This window comes from Temnothorax longispinosus, chromosome 7, assembly GCF_030848805.1.
Source record: "Temnothorax longispinosus isolate EJ_2023e chromosome 7, Tlon_JGU_v1, whole genome shotgun sequence".
Taxonomy (NCBI): domain Eukaryota; kingdom Metazoa; phylum Arthropoda; class Insecta; order Hymenoptera; family Formicidae; genus Temnothorax; species Temnothorax longispinosus.
In genome coordinates this window covers 4327260-4344840 of record NC_092364.1, presented here as the reverse complement: position 1 = coordinate 4344840, position 17581 = coordinate 4327260, and the positions used below count along the sequence as shown (strand labels likewise).

The 17581-nt window shown below is 34.7% G+C and overlaps 2 protein-coding genes across 8 annotated transcripts in view; both read left to right on the top strand.

The window, feature by feature from the left end:
- LOC139815581 (aquaporin AQPAe.a-like) overlaps positions 1-3828 on the top strand; it is a 22573-nt gene extending 18745 nt beyond the window's left edge. For all 5 annotated transcript variants that reach the window (XM_071782593.1, XM_071782592.1, XM_071782591.1 and 2 more), the window contains one exon: positions 451-3828. The gene's annotated coding sequence lies outside the window, so the exon portion shown is untranslated. The remainder of the gene's footprint in view (positions 1-450) is intronic.
- On the top strand, positions 3687-17581 carry LOC139815583 (aquaporin-like). Of its 3 annotated transcripts, none has more exons than XM_071782597.1 (5): positions 3687-3827; positions 11720-11907; positions 12921-13064; positions 14680-15138; positions 16614-17581. In XM_071782597.1, exons 1-5 carry the CDS (start codon positions 3803-3805, stop codon positions 16620-16622), a joined length of 825 nt encoding a protein of 274 aa, XP_071638698.1. In that variant the 5' UTR covers positions 3687-3802; the 3' UTR covers positions 16623-17581. The 3 variants fall into 3 exon arrangements, with proteins under 3 accessions (XP_071638698.1, XP_071638699.1, XP_071638697.1); XM_071782598.1 differs by lacking the exon at positions 3687-3827 and adding an exon at positions 9952-11111 and having other exon boundaries at positions 16617-17581; XM_071782596.1 differs by lacking the exon at positions 3687-3827 and adding an exon at positions 10213-11111.

Sequence of the window (17581 nt, the reverse complement as noted above, 5' to 3'; positions counted from 1 at the left end):
ATTGTTTTTGCACGAATCGGCTATCAATTTATAAACAACAAAAGTTATAATTAAATAAGAACTTAATTTCGGTCAAAAAATGTGCATTTTATTTAATTATTTAGATAACTTGTTAAATAGTTTATTATCTTAAATTCTTGCATGTGTATTAAATTATTTTTTAAAGTTAAATAACTTTTTTTATTGATCAATCATATTCAATCAAAAAATTATTTAATAAACGTAGAACCGCTTCGCTTGTGTGGATAATTTTTTTTCATCAAAAATTTTATCGACGCTCTGCAAATGCCATGAGCTTGGCACGTTTTCAAATTACTTTTTTTATGCTTGTCCTACTTTCGTTCATTCAGCTATACTCAGGTATATCTCCTGGCTATTTTTGGGCGTCGTTACGTCATTTTTACCGAATGATCTACGAACCGAGCTTGTATCGTGCGTACCTTCTTTCAGTGAGCGAAATTGCATTCCGGTCGTCGGTGTTTCACAAATTGAACGAGAAATCCTGATCGCACTGGTATTTTTCCCGGTTGAGAAAAAGAGAGTTGCAAAAGTTGCGACGAAAGAAACTCTCGTGCGGAGCGACGGAAGCCAGATCGGACGGGCTTCGAACTTTACGGATTTCTACTTTCAAGGCGCTCGGAAATGTCCTATTCGAAAATCTTGTAACCTGAAGGATCGCAACGCATCGAAGGACTGCCACGCGACAAGGACTTCTGCGTCGTAGACTGATGTGATGGATTATTTTTGTACAAAAAATACGATGTAATATTAGATAAGGCGTCGCGTAACGTTATATAGTTTTAGATATAGTTATAGATCTAAAATTTATGACATGTTCGTTATGATTATATTTTATTTACTTTACCGCGTCACGGCCTCGCAAAACACCGTAGAAATGCATTTTAAATAAAAAACGGACAAAATATAAATTATAAATTATTCTTACTAAAAAAAAAAATTATTTCAGAGCAAGTGTACAGACTATTGTTACAAATGCGATTCAAACGATACCATGATAAATAATAAAATATTTTCAAAAATTTTACTTAGAAAATAAAAATATATGACAAATAAATTAATATCATATGCATTTCAAATATATAATATATATATATATATTGATATAACGAGATGTATATATGAAATATTGCCCAGCCGTGATGTATATTTATATATTTATATTTTTGCTATGTAGTTTATGTAGTCTTTTCACCGCAAGCACTCTCGAAGAAGATCGCTCTATGTCGTATAACACGAAGCGAAGCACCAGAATAATGCATAGTTTCGTCTTGTCTAGTAGTATGCAGTTTCAAGTTAACTCTTCCCGATCCTCTCATTCCTCTTAATTTTTCATTATTTCGTAACAGTACGAAGCGCACGCGTGGAAGAAATCTCTGTCACATGTAATTCGCGGCGGTGCCGGTCGCGGCCCAGTCTCTCGCCGCGCTTTTTATTAATTATTAGCAAAATTTATGGATTACAGACTCGGTTCGTTCGCTCGCAATTCCACTAAATTCGCCGTCATTATATCGTACACGTACGCGATGCAGCTCGTTAAGACCGACGTTGAAGTGGCTGCTCTCGCGCAGCATAACCGTCCTCTCTCTCCCTGTCTCTCTCTTTCTCTCTTATCCCTGCTGCGACGAAATTCGAAATAACGGAATTAGTCTCGGTGAATTCAGGAAATTACCTCCATCGCCGTCGGTCGCGCCAAAGTTTTAATTGTACTCGGTACATATCTGCACACGCGTGTGTGAGTGTGAGCGTGAGTGTCCGTATGCGTGTGTGTGTATACGCGATTGCAATTACGTTCCGCGGCTTAATGTATATGTAAATATAAGATACACATTTCGGACCATCTCGCCCGCTTTCTCCCCTCTAACCCCCTCTTGTATAGATAACAATAACTTTAAGAGCCTGAGTGCGAAACCGCGCGCGGTAGATTCTGGTCCGGAATTCGCGAAGCTTCGTTTGCGCGCGAAGCGATGTCGAGGGATAAGATCGAATTTCGGATTACACGACTGTTGCATGTATGTGTTTTGAATAGTTATGGGATATGGCTTCTCGAATAAATTGCATACGATATTTTAACGAGTTTCGCCTTTATTTCTGCGGCACACCTTTGCCCTCAGAGCAAGTTTACATTGTGAGAATTTACACTCTAGAAAAGTAGTATAAATTCCAAAAGATTAATTTTTCCTTTCTAGAAACTAGTGTCTGAGATAGCCTGCAAGCATCTGTGATGTAAACAGCTTACAAGCGGCAATAAATATTCCGTGAATATGCAATTTATAGCAGGATTACGATTTTACTACCAGTATTTCCAAGTGAGCTAATATCTTACATTCATGCTGTGCAGTATTTCCATATATCCGTTACGTCAGAAACTGCGAAAAATTTATTATTCGCGTTTTATCGATTAACAGTTTTATACGTAGAGAAAAAAAAATATATTAGCATATCACACAAACTGCAGACGAGTCAAGAATGTCAACCTGTTATAAAAAAAGCCACGTGACGATTGTATATAATTGAACCTTGAAAAGCCAGATGGTTTAAAGCGCGCGCATTACGATAAACGAATATAAAAATAACAGCGTGATCAAGAGAGCGAAACGCATTGTCGCGAGATTTATAAATTCTCCGTTCCAATATCCTCCGAATTTGCGGCTGATATTCGCGGAAATCGGATATTTTATGGGAAAGTTATTTAACATCAATCTAAAAATAATTTAAAAATCGAATATAATTGAATAATCGTAAAAAAGTGTTATGCAATGAAATACGACAGAACTCAAAAATACTAATAATATAATCATGATATCCTAGGCATTTTAGCTGTCGTTTTTTTGTTAGCCAAGCCTGGTGAATTCTTGGATTTTTCCATTAGTATATTATGAACCACGATAAAGATTGAAAGTAACGGCATAGAAAATTACTTCCTAGCATTGTTTGTGGTATAAAAAGTTTCTCAGTCTCGGTTGTTGGTTAGAGGTATATCGGTAAACGCTCATCGCAGAATCTGATCAAGAGAGTATACGTTTAAGTTTAATTTTAAAAGGATTCAAGTTTAATTTGAAAATTCCACAATGTTGATTGGCGCTTTCGTTTTATTTATTATTATATCGAGGAAAATTGTCATCGCATATATTAATAATCTAAACGTTAAGGGGTAGTTCATTAATATCGCATAATAATTGTTTGTTATTTGTCTTCAGAGAATAAAAAAATCTAATGCAAGAAAAACACGTGAAAATATAGTATTCACTGCAAATATCGTATAACTCAATGGAAAATTTAAATCCATTATAATATTATATCATCAGAAATCTGTATAACTTTTAATATATCTATATTAATAAAGAATATAATATTTTTTGAAGTTAGTAACATCTCTCGGAAACAAATAGCCCGCGCGTAGCGCGCGCATTGTGTTTCGTCCTAATATTAATAAAGACTTCGAGTTTATGTGACATAAACAGTAACGTCAATATTTCCATCCGCAACAGCTCGCTTTTCTGAAATTAGCGTTCCCGTTTGATTTTACGTACGAAAGGACAACGAGAAACAACCGAAGTAGGGAGTTCGCGCATATAGTCACTTCATCGCGAGAAGAGAGACCACGCGTTATTCTCCGCGATATAGAACAGAGTTACGATCATTCCCCGTTCACAAGAAGGCCGGCTGACGGAGTGCACGGGTGTCTCCGTCTTTCTCTCTGTCGCTAAAGACCATCGGAAGTACGTCGTCCAGAACGTTTGTGTTTATAGTGTTGTGATTCTTGGCTCAAAGACACTCCGTCATGCCGACGAACGATTTTCGCGCAGGTAAGACATTCTCATTAGATTTTCTTTATTCGGCGATAAATTTCGAGGATAAGAGTTTTGTTAGAAATATTTTGCTTCATGATGATAGTTGAGAGACGTAATTAACGTCTCTCAAATTGCTGTTCATTTATATAATAGAATTTATATGATAGAAAACAAATTCAAGTATACATCTTAAGCGATTTTAACGAGCGATTAAATATTACAAGCAATTAAGAGTTAAGTATAATAAGACGGAAACTGTAAATAAAGCTATTAGTGTGTGCCTTATTATGTGTCATTTCAAAATAAATCTTTGGATCGCGTGCGAATGTTCCTATGTGTCACAATCATTCGTTTCGTGTCTCGTAATGGTCAATAGTACAGTGATAGTAACGTTATCGTTCTTGAATAAGTAACGCTGGACTATTGACCCTAGTCCAAATACCGGAATAGTCTTCACCTTCAATCTCTGGTTGAGCGAAAAAAGTTAAAATAAAATTTAATTATTTTAAACTCATCGTGGTGATTATGTCGCAAAAAGAAACACAAGATTAATATAAAAGTATTTTTTCGGATTGCTCTTCTCTTTAAGATTTCTCGTTAATATTTCTTGGATCTAATATATGTACATATTTCAAAATCTTTTACACATTTAAATTTATTCACTTGAACAATCACACGCGTAGATTGAATATGAACAATTTTGTCATTAACATAATGGATGTCCGCGCAGCATAGCATGCGCGATATATTAGATATAATTCATGTTGTAATATGATTCATGATAATATAATACGATAATCGTATATGTCACCGCAAAACAAAGACTCATTACGACAATTCTCTCCTCCACGCAATTATGTGACATTGACGGACGTGCGTGACAGGTGTTGACCGCTTTTAAATGAATCGAAAGGTCTTGTGCAAACACAGAAGCAAATTTTAATTTGAATAGTACTTATATTGCTATCGCACTCCCATCGGATTATCATGCATAATGTGCGTTGAGAAACTATTTTTAAGTTTTGTTCATGGTCGTTTATTACATAACGTATAAATTATAATTTTATCTATTGATACGCTAAATCAATCTCGCGCAACAAGATTTATAAAAATTTTTTGCGATAAATATTGCGAAAACTTTTTTCCGAAATCGCTTCAACGATTTCTTCTTCATCCGTTTCGACTGGAGTACTATGTTTATTGACAAACTATAAAAGATTTTGATTCATAACAGCACAGAATGTTTACACGGCAACTGCACTTTTCTTAACTACTAATGTTTCAAGATATAATTTTTCACACTCTGCCTGCGCGCCTTACTGCGTGAAATATTTATAATGGAAAACGAAATACACGTTTGTATAATCCATGCGATAAAAAATATATAATACTAACGCACGCGATAGAATTTTTATACGATTCAAACTGACTCGTGGCTGCTTGTCAAAATGATTATCTAGATTTTTGTTGCAATCGATTCTAGTCACGAATCTTATCGTGCTATTAATTACTGAATGAATGTGAGAAAATTACAACGATGTTATTGACTTTACATATCATAAATCTATATTTCATTTAGTTTATTTTTTAACACAAAATAGAAAGCTAATAACTTATTAAAATTTACAAAGATATGACATGCGTAAAAAGATATTTGATACATTTTTTATTTCTATTTTATTACGGTATTAAATCTGTCTAATTTATTATCATGACACATATTAATGATATCGAAACGTATCAGAAGATTTCGTCAACATTATCTGCGCTTACGAAGTAGCGCAAAAATTCGGCAGATAAAATAAAAATCATATTAAGTCATATCATACGATAGATAAGATTTCCTGGCATGAGCAGAATTTTTTACCTATCTCATTTTGATAAATCATACTAAGGACTAAGATTCCGTCGACATTAGAAATCACTATTTACAGAGACTTCATTTGCATATTTGCCGAATATATTTCAACGGAAATACATACGAAAGATCATTTAGCAAGAATATTTATTCAATGACCAGCATGATTCGAGATTAGACTTTCGACTCGCCACTACTGAATAACTCGTGCTATTGGCCTTTATCATACTGGTGTGGAAATAAACCCACTCGATATCGCGATACACAAGTTACGGAATTGCTCCGTGGTTATCTCAATTCTATTAAGTAAATGGTGATCGATAATATAATTAACAAGTGTGCATTATATCTAAGCAAGAAAACGTTCCTTCTGCGATATCTTCCAAAACGAAGTACATACGTCATTGTGTAACTTCACTTACTGATATTAATGCAAGTAAGATGAGAGTTGCATGAATGGTAATTTAGCCAGTTAATTATTAGCAAGACTGAGAAAATCACTTGTTCGAGATGAGTTATTTCAGTGGTGGAAATAAAGGCTAAGCATTGCAACAAAACGTGTACAAGATTATGTGGAGCAGATTGAACGACAATAGAATTTATAATAGCAGTGAGCTAGTTAGAAAATTCCTCTGCAAAATATTTTTATTTCCTCCATTGGAAACAGAAGAAAGAAAAACTTGCTTATCGCAAAAGGTTAAAAGATAACTCTTGCTCTAGCATAGATTTCATACGCGTCGTTACAACACTTTATAACTAATCGTAAGCTTTAAAACTTACAATTAGTCAGTGTTATTGCGATATTGCGAAACGGTGACGTCAATTCTTCAGCGTCAAATGCTTTAGTGTTGAATAATGAAAAAAACCGATAATAAAATATTATATGCTAATTAAATCAAACTTATATAGACATATAATTATGAATCTATAGAGTGTCGATTAAAAATATTTTATGTATTAAATTAAGTTCACTACAAATTACATGCACCATTCTTGATATTAAAAAATCGTGTCTAGTCTTCTTTTTGAATGTGTCACCATAGAGAAAATTTTCATGAAAGTATCGTAAGTGAAGTGACAGGCAGTAATTATTGTTATATTACTCAGAATTTTATAATATTTTAAGCTGTATCATTTTCGAAGATAATGTATCTGAGCAACTCTGCGTATAAAGTTCACCAAAAAATCAAAGAAGAATGTCAGATGATAAAAAAACCAGCTCATTTAAATGGAACTTAACAAATAAATGAAAATCAATCCTTGCAAATTTGAGATAGACAAAAAAAAATTATATCAATTTATCGTCATAATGCATGTGCATACGATGCCATGGATCATTAGTCAATTTGCGTCAGCTAACTTTGACTCACGCTCGCGCATTTATCGGTCTAACAGGCAGATTATACCAGCTAACTGCAGCGTAATCTCTTGACGGCGCTCCCGCGAAATTAACCGATTGTATGTAGATCGTAGATTAAAGCTTCGTTAGCGTGGACGGTGTTGTTCGTTGATTAGAGACGACGATTAGAAGCGTAACAATGTCTCGCGACCAAAGAAGTTGCGGCTTCTTTTTGTGCGTCCCGTCGATGCATCCGTCTTCTTTAGACAAGTTTCACGACACCGATGCTAACGATAAATTCGGAACTCGGAAGACCTGGGATTTGATTTATTGATGTGCACGCAGCGGGTAAAGATTATCGCATAATTGTAATGATTCACTCCGACCGCGCCGACATTATATGCATCAGATGCATACTTAATTGCAGACTGCCATATATTACTTAAGGCAATAAAGGTGAATTGTTTAGATAAGCTACCTGATCATTTGTCTAATGATTATTACCGAGCGTTCAAAATTGAAAAATTATTGGCACTTTGTTCATTTTGATGTAAGGAAATATAAGAATTATAGATCTCTGAATAGGTTTTCTCGATAGCTTCTGTTTTGTATTCATGTAAGAACATCGCAAGAACTATCGAATCTGTCGGTGATAAATTAAACACAGTGGGATAAAAATGCAATTGCGTCTCTGCTTTAAGCATGAAAAATCGAACTATCGACGCCGATGGAGAGAACTTCGTGGAAATATATAATGGCCGAAGATTATTAGGCATGCACGAGTCGTAAACAATTAATCGTCGAACGTATCTGCACGATAGATATAGCTAGGTCGCCTTGTACACATCTTATATCACACGCGGGCGAAGAATACTTCGAGCGGAAATCTGGATAACGGTAATGGGCAATTTTAAATGCACAAAAAGCTGTTATTTCCTGTAAAAATATATTTGTCTGCCCTTATCGAGCGATATCTGTTCGCTATCAACGGATAAGTATTATCGACAGGCCCTGAAAGTGACGAAGTTGTTAACTGTTACATCTTTTTTTTGTCTTGTACAACAATATCGGGGATAAAACTCAAATATCTTATTATTGACCTACATGACCAGTTGTGCAAAATATAATTGTGGATAAAAAATAACGATCTTAAACTTGTATTAACGTTTACAAATGCATTTCAATACTGTCTAATACTGTCTATATACGATGTGGACTAAATGCACAATGCAATAATTATTTAAATAATGAATATTTTTCTCCAATAAATCAGATTTTTCTTTAATAAATCAGAATATCGATTAGATACGATAATCTATTAGAGCGAAGATTATTAAATAAAGTATTACAGAAACTTTTCACAAAAATCCTTATTTGTTTTTTTTGTTGTGCCATATTAGAAAAGATCGAAAGATGAATGGCCTATTAAATTTTTTTAGCAGCAAATAAAAATTAATATACCTGCATATATTTAGAATAGTTAGAATAATTTATCCTTCTACAATATATATGTACGCTCTTTAAAAGGATAAATCATAAAAGATTTAGCTTCAATTCTGAGACAAACGTTTTTATAAATCACAAGTAAATAATTTTTCTGCGTATATTTGAAATATTTCGTTTGCAATCCGATATACTGCTGGTTGAGCTTTTAATAAAAGCGTTATCAAAAGAAATTTTTTAAACATTTTTTTAGTAAATATTATTTTTGCTTCAAATACTTGATTCATGTCTATTAATATAGCAGATTTGTTTGTTAATTGTAATGCCTGTTTTAATCTGGTTAATGTCAATACAAATTTTATTCGTATTGGCTCGTTCATTATATCCATTAAGTGTGTAACGAATCTGTCCATTAACGTATTTGTCATTCATGAAATTGTTGTTAATTACATTGGTAGATAACGCTCGATTAGTATATTACCTTTATCGTGTGTAAGAATACTCTGACCGAAAAGTGTGCTCTCCGAATAAACTACTAGAATTTTACATATTATAGTAATTATAATTCAAAAATTATAATATTTTTTCAAAATATCAAGAATTATTATATTTTTCAAAACAGCAAAAAGGAATACGATTTGTATATACATTTATCTAATTGAAGATAAGAAATTATGTTCAAATTCGAGATTATTTCGAGAATTTCGAGATTATTGTTGTAACTCAAAATGCCTTTTCATGATATTTGTTAAAGATCTTGTATAAATAGGTTAACTAATTATTTGTATAAAAATAACTGACCAATTAAATTTTGTATTATCAGATAAAATTTGGTGTACAAATTAATTCGGTGAACCTTTACATTGAATTAATTATGACTCTGTTTTAAATTCAAATTTTTTCCCGTCGTTTTGAGACTTTAAAGTGCCAATCTTAGCATTAAAAAATACTATACATCTTGGCAAAGCAGATGATAAAACCTCATAAAAAGGAATAACAGGAATAAACACAATGACGTCTGAAAAGCAACAGTTGAGACACTGCATTTTTTCGCATTTTAATTAAAAAGGAATACTGCTGAAGCTGCGGAAATGATTTGTTCTGTTCTGGGTAAAAGTGCTGTAATCTATAAAACGTAGTATCAGAGTTTTCAGAACTATTCTGCAGCATGACAACACTCGGTCGCTCGGAAAGGGGAACAAAGAACGTTATTTGTTCCTTGGGCTGGAAAGTTTCCCCTCATGCGGCATATTCACCGGACCTAGCCCCGTCGGATTACCACTTGTTCCGGTCGCTCCAACATCACCTGGCTTACGCACTTCAAAACAGTGGAAGAGATCCGAAAAAGCATTGACGACTTTATCGACTTTATCGACAAAGTTATCATCTTTTTTCGAGAGAGGATTCGTTAGTAAAAAAAAAGGAAAAAAAAGATAAAACAAAATCATAAAAAATAATGGCAAATATTTTGAGGATAAAATATATTTAATTTTTCTGTAAATAAACGTGTAATTTCTTTAAAAAGGCACCGAATTAATTTGCACACCTAATAATTATAGCACTTATATTTATCTTTCAAACATTTTTAAATTATTCATTTCAAAGTTTCTTCAGTTACTTACAATTACAAAATGCGCTGATAAATAATTGTGCTCATTTAACACCAATAATCGCTCGATAAAAATCGATTATTAACATCGGCGTTTGCAAAGAAATTGCGATAATTTACATTCTTCTTATCAAATTGACTAGGAAGGTAAAATGCAAAGAGAGAAGATCAATATTGAAAAACTAAAATGCAAGTACATTACGCGTCTAACTGTGGATATGTAATGTTGAGTACGCAATGTTAAGCACAATATATCATCAAGACAAGGTTTACCATAAATTATAGCAATGCCTCGACGTAAATTATGCGAGCGCACTCGCAATTTTTTATCGTGTCACGTATATGTACTCTGCGATAAAAAAGTAGGTTTCTCTATCTTGAAAAAGGAGATAGAAAAGAGATTGTCTCTTGTACTTTTATTGACATTTTTTATGCACTACCTTTTTTAGATTATCTGGCAAAAATCTTTCTAAAGAGGTAGAATAATATGAAATTTTAGGAAAATCGATTTTATATGCGTGTTTTAAAGTCAGAATAATAGAATAGAAAACTGATAGGAAAACTGAAGAGAGTTGAGTGCAAAAGCGGTGTATTTATGAATCCTGCTTTAAATATGACTTCATATTTAAAGCAAGCCAATTATAGATTTGCAATCTTTAAAACTGCGGAAAGTAAAGCGTATACATTTCTTAAAACATTCCTTTAACACTAAACAATCAAAGTAAGTTCCTGAATAAGTCCAGCGGTATTTAAAGCGAATTTAATGACGTGTAATTCGACGTATAATCAGCAGACTTAATTACCTCTCATTTCCGTTCGGTGCAAAGCGACGTTTATATCAATGTAAAATGAGCAGCTCTATTCCTCGACTGACAATCGAGGCAACATATCGACGTGCATCGATGCCGCGTACATCGACCTTGTTCGAGCGGCGATACCAAGACGGTATCTGCGTGAAAGTTGTTATACCGTCAGTAGTAGTCGCGAGTTGTACATGATCGCGCGTCGACACGGTGTGGAAAATGTGGCGGAATCGTCGTAAGACGAGAGGCAAGTGATGCAATTGCGTTAAGAAATGTTTAATTTTATCGTGCGATCGCACTATAAAGTCATAGTGATGACAGCTGTCGAGATAATTAAGATATTCGTTGTAAAAGGCGGTTTATAAATAGCAGCAATTTCACTGCAAATCCAAGTGTGTCATTTTTACACATTTAAGTGTGTAAAATCGGGTAGTCACTTTTTACGCATTTGTACGCGAGTAATTTTTTTTGAAAAATGTGTAAAAATAACACGCGTACAAATGCGTGAAAAGTGACTACACGATTTTACACACAAATGTGTAAAAATTACACACTTGCTGGATTTGCAGTGTTGGGAAGGACACGTGTAACCATATGCAATGACTGTACTGTTTCTTAAAGAGGAATTTTAAACAATTTTAAATACATAATCCGAAAAGAACAGTTTCCTGAGAAGTCAGTCAAAGTCAAGTGCTAAACAATGAATGGTGAAAATCGAAATTGTATTAAATATAACGATATTATTTAATTCCTCGAGTGGAATTCACTATTTAAATTTCCATATTTAATTTTGCGATTGAATTGAAGAAAAGGTACGTTACGTAGTTCTTTTTTTTTAACAAAAAATGTTTTTAGGACTAAAAAAATGGGTGCAAGGAGAAGGCACCGTGAAGACTACTCTCGTCGCCGGATTGGCGGAGCTGCTCGGTACAGCCATTCTAGTATTTCTGGGATGTATGGGTTGCATTGCTGGTCTTGGCGTCGTGCCTCCTCACTTACAGATAACGCTAACATTTGGCTTAGCGGTTATGGTTGTGATTCAGGTCAGTAGGTAATCTTCCACTATACCTACGACGATCATTCCCTACTGTTGTTTCGTCTTTACCTGCATTTTAAATTTGTAACAAAACATCACGACTCAATATTATCTTTATAGTCTTTATTCTCCTCCACAGTATGTATGTCGTCATCAATATCTTACAATTAATGTAATTATAGTATCATAAAATTTGTAGCACAATCAATTATAGTATGACATAAGTATAAATTGATATACAATAATTGTGTGCTACAAATTTTACTATAATACTATAATTACATTAAAATACTAACATATATTATATTGCATCATTATCACGTTATACGTTATACCCACTGTAATAAGATTGCATATCTATATTACATTATATTATACTATATAACATATATAGTCATTCAGGTGGAAAACGAGAAGCTTCACAAGCTTGATATCAAATAAACAACAATAGCTATATTTTAACAATTACGTATGGCAACGTCATCCAGCACGATTTCCGTGATTAAATAATGCAGACGGCGCGGATTCATTCAAAACGGTATAATTTCGACTATATACCGAGAGAGAAATATTGTAGATCTCTATTTATTTCTATCCACGATAATTGGAAAATGATGATTGACACGCGGTATATTTTTCCATATCTATAATATCGAAAATTAATCTCGCTTATATTTCTAATTGAAACTATAGTCGATTTATTTAAGGTGTTTATTACGTATCATGGAATGTAATATTGCACGCCAAAGATGCGTTTTTTTTTACTGCAATGTACATTTACATATCGCCTTTCGCTTGCGCTCGGAAATAAGGTTACAGCAAAACGTGGCGAACCTATGCGAATCGCGAGGGAATGCGCGAGTTTTTCCGATGTCCGGCATGCGTTAAGTCAGCTTTCATTCATCTCGTAATTTTATATTTGCATCACAATTCGAATTTTATTAGCGCATCTTACTAAAGCACAATGTTAGAGTTAACGCACCGATGATTAAAAAATTTTCTCTGATTCTGTGTTTTCAGTGCATCGCCCACATCAGTCAAGCTCACATTAACCCAGCCGTCACTGTTGGATCTATCATTCTGGGGAAAAAAACCATTCCCGAAGCTTTAGTTTACTTTGTGTCGCAGATGATAGGTGCCATTCTGGGTTACGGTATGCTGAAGGTCGGTAATAAGAAAATCCAATTATTCTTTCGCTGAATTAATTATAATTAATTACATATGTAGATAAAAAGATATATGTATATTGATTCTTGCATAATTGTCGCAAGCATTACAATTGAATAAAATCGTGATTTAGCAAAGATAAATTTAGAAATTGGAAAATTTACATAAAATATACTACACTCAGAGAAATGGACAGTTCGTTCAAAAATTAACAAATGGATAATCCGATATTTTTAATGAAAATTATGAATAGCCGATCAATTATTTATTAATGATATCCGGCTTATCATTGATTGGACATTATTCTAATCTTGATCAGCTTTTCATAATTCCGACTAAAAATATCGGATTATCCATTTGTTAATTTTTGAACAAACTGTCAATTTCTCTGAGTATACGCAAGAATTCTCAACGTGTCAATTCTTAACATTTCTCGCTTCTGACGTCACATCTCATGAGATGTCGGGAAAGAGCCCATAGGAGCCTTAAAGCATTTGTTGCGAGATAACTGTGCGATCGAAGTTGTCACGTTCAAATACAGAAATCTATAATATATAAAGATATAATCTATATAAAAATTTTCTGGTCTATATAAAGATCTATATAAAGATTTTCTGGTCATATTGACATTTGTGGTAACCTTCAGCAGTTTACTGTATCCGTGTCGTAATTTAAGCTAAATATCGACGAAACGACACGGATGGAATGTGGATTTTATTAAAATGTCTAATTAGCATTTTGTTCGGTGACATCCCAATGAAACGAAAATGATTATTTTGAGCAAGACAGATATGCTGGCGACAGGTTATGGGGTTATTGAGATAAATCAGGAATATTCTCGATTTAGCTTGCATCAATACTTATAACGAAACGCGGGTCAAGACCTATATTTAATCAGTACGTGTCGATTAATAATTAATGTTCTCGTGTAATCAGGGAAAACCTTACTGTCGACGCGACAGTCTAGATAAAAGTGAAAAACAGAATTGCCTCCTACTCCTATTATATTATTGAATAATGTGTTCTTTGAGTTCAATAATCGCGGAAAATATAAATTTATTATGGAAATAATGTTGCAGAATATAAATTACGATTCTGATAGCAGACAAATGCAAAAGTGTTACCCGCTAAAGCAAAAGGATATAAATAGTACTTCGTATATATTATATTTCATACTTCAAAGTCCTCCTTTTTTTCATCATTGTTTTTGTAACAGTCATCTCCAATCGCTATTTATAATATAATTTTATAAAACATACAACAAATAAAAATAAATAAATCACAATATATTTGCAATTTTCGTTGAAATATTTGCTTTTATAAATGAATGTTTTTAATTCATTGTCAATTTATTTTTATAAATAACAAAATAATATAATGCTTTCTTTATACGTTTCCAATACGAAAATGCGGATAAAAGCAATGTTCATCATTGTACACAGCGTTTGCTTTACTTATTGTGTATAATAAAATCCCATTTTGCTTCCACAATTAAATCCGTTATTATTATATAATATGCGAAATATGTTTAAGAGAAAACGTGACAATTTTAATTTCGTTTAAGAAAAAAGTGTTATCAAATGTAATCATCGTCTCTATTATTTTAATACAGGTGGTGACGCCGAAGGATCGTCTGACGGCCGGCACGGTCGATCAGGCTGATATGTTTTGCGTGAACGATCTGCACGTCGATCTGTCCGCGATTCAGGGCTTGGTTATCGAGGGCCTCGCGACCGCCGTTCTGATGCTGGTGGTGTGTTCCGTCTGGGATCCGAGAAATCAGAAGAATTCGGACTCGGTGCCGATCAAGTTCGGTCTTACAGTGGCCGTGATGGGTACTGCGGTCGGGCCCTACACCGGTTGCAGCATGAATCCCGCAAGGACGTTCGCGCCAGCATTATGGAACAACCAGTGGACGCACCACTGGATCTACTGGTTTGGCCCAATCGGCGGCGCCATGATTTCCTCGTTCATGTACAGAACTATTTTTGGTGTTCCCGACGAGGTCGAGGAAGAGGAACCCATACCCGAAGCTGTCGCGCTTAACAGCGTGGAAATCCACAAAACGGAGGTGAGACGAACGATTAATAACCGATTTTACATCAATTTTTATAACTACAAGACATTTGAATCGTGCAGCTAGCAGTTATAAGCAAAAAAGCGACAGGTGTAATATTTAAATTTATATATAATTTATAACTTTCCTAGAATTCGAAGAAAGACCTTTGCATACGAAAGGAACATTTGAATATTATTTTAAAATATACAATGCATTATTTATTAATTTAGATATTATAGAGAAATATTTAACTTGAAATATGCAACTTTAACGTTCGTTTCTTGCGCGTAATATAAAATATTCGAAATGCTTATCTTCAATTAGTTTTTCCCATTATACTTCTCGAATATAATTGACGATAACATGAAATAATCGATATAGAACCCCCGTTTTATATGCTCTAAACTAAGATACAAAACGTATGCGAATCTCGCACGTAACCGGAACCATGTCCCGTTTCAGCGATAATTCTTGTTAACGACGTTTCGGCGAAATTAACGGCCATTTTCGTGCGACTAAATGACCCCTTAAAATACGGGAGAAACGAGGCTCACGGTGGCTTTATCATGTAAACGCCATGCCCACCATGCATCAAGACTTTTCGCATGATGCGGATTATCTTGTAAGGGCCGGCCATAAAGGTCGACGATAAATCGCTATGGTGGGCAAGGAAGTTCAGTAAAACTGGTTTTACGGGACGTTACCGGAGAGCTGGATTTAACGTCGTCGGTTTACCCCGATCGTCGATGCGCGAGTTCTAAAGTGGATAAGGAAAGAAGCCGTTCGTCCCCAACGATATTGTATCTTATTCTTATATACGTATCTTCTTATTTCACCGTGATCGAGGACCGCGATTTTATCTGCGCTCGGCGCAGCGCGTTTGAAAGCCCTTTGAACAAAGACGACCTGCTTCGGGGTGTAAAACCGCTTTGAGCGTAATAACGAGCGTATTGCGAGAATATTAAGACGATCCTTAAGACCGCACGTAATTCTACGTAATAAAGTCTCTTATTCCTTCGCACCGTCGTCGTCCAAGGCTTTACATTCGTTACTAAGAAACGGATGTATACAGTGAAATGTTCTTTTGATTCTTAAACATATATAAGCACGAACTTTCCAATCTCGGAGAAAATTAATTTTATGCAACCTCATTCCAACTGACATAGCTAGAAAATGCTTTAATTTTAATTAGAAGCAAAAAGAGCTCTTTCCATTCATTTTAATTAAAGCAACGGTGAATATTATTATGCTCGGTGAATATTATTTGCGAAGCCGCTATTTATTAACCGCAGCATAGCGCGCAGTCAATATCCGTTATTCAGCCAATCCCGTGATTATCAGCGATCCTCAAACATCCTCATTTTCCCGTGATATCATGCCGCTGAATATTTCCGCGATTCGATTTGCGGCTTTCGGCTCGATCACGACCGCGTTCCGAAATGACGCCCCGAAAATTACCTGACATTCCTCTGGCGTTCACCTTTCAGCAGTCCTAACTTGATGGCGAGAGACCGAAACGACCGAAAGTGATGAGCGGTAAGAAGCTGAAACTCGGTGGACGCTTTCTCGACGCGAGGAAAACCATCCGGATTTTCGGGGTATAGGTAAGATAGGTGCTTTAGAATGCACCGGGCGATTCAATGGCGGGTCCAGATGACCAGGATCGCGGGAAGCTTCAAAAGCTCAACCAGGATATACTCACAATCCCCCAGATACACGAGATAGACAATCGTCTCGATTCGACTCGTCGCGAATGGTGTTGGTCGTCAACGTGAACTGACCCGTGAACTGAACTGACACAGCAGTCATCACACGCGTATACCTCGTACAACCGCAAGTCACGCCGTTTCTCAGTGAGTTAACTGTAGAAACGCGCACATCGTTATAAGTCGTTACCTTCGACGATCCGGTCTAAGCTTAAATGCATAAAAAAAAATTTGGATGCAATGCAATCAGATTAATACACCTCCAATTTTATCGAATCTAATCAAGTCCAATGTGATGTCTGCCTATTTATTTAGGAATATAGACGATAAGAGACTCTTGTATGATGTGTGAAAGCATCTTGACACAGTGCCCTTGTAATCGCGACCTTAATATGAAAAATAAAATTAATTCCGAGTGAGCCATTATTTTGCCACTTTTTCTCTGTAATATAGTGTACATTCGTTTGTTATAAATGTCTCGATCATCAAAAGAGTTTATTGCGTGTGTGAAGTGCATGTACATATATATTTACTTTCTCTTGTTATTCACTGTCATACTTTGATCTATTTTACATATATGCATTAGTGATAAGTTGATAAGTTACACATCTGCGATCTGGTGAGAATAAACATGGCCAATAAATAAATTTGAAAAATGTACCTAGTCATGTATGCGTGCGTGTGAATATTCTAACTTTTATTATACTCAATTTGACAACGAATAAAATTATCTAACGATACAAAACTAA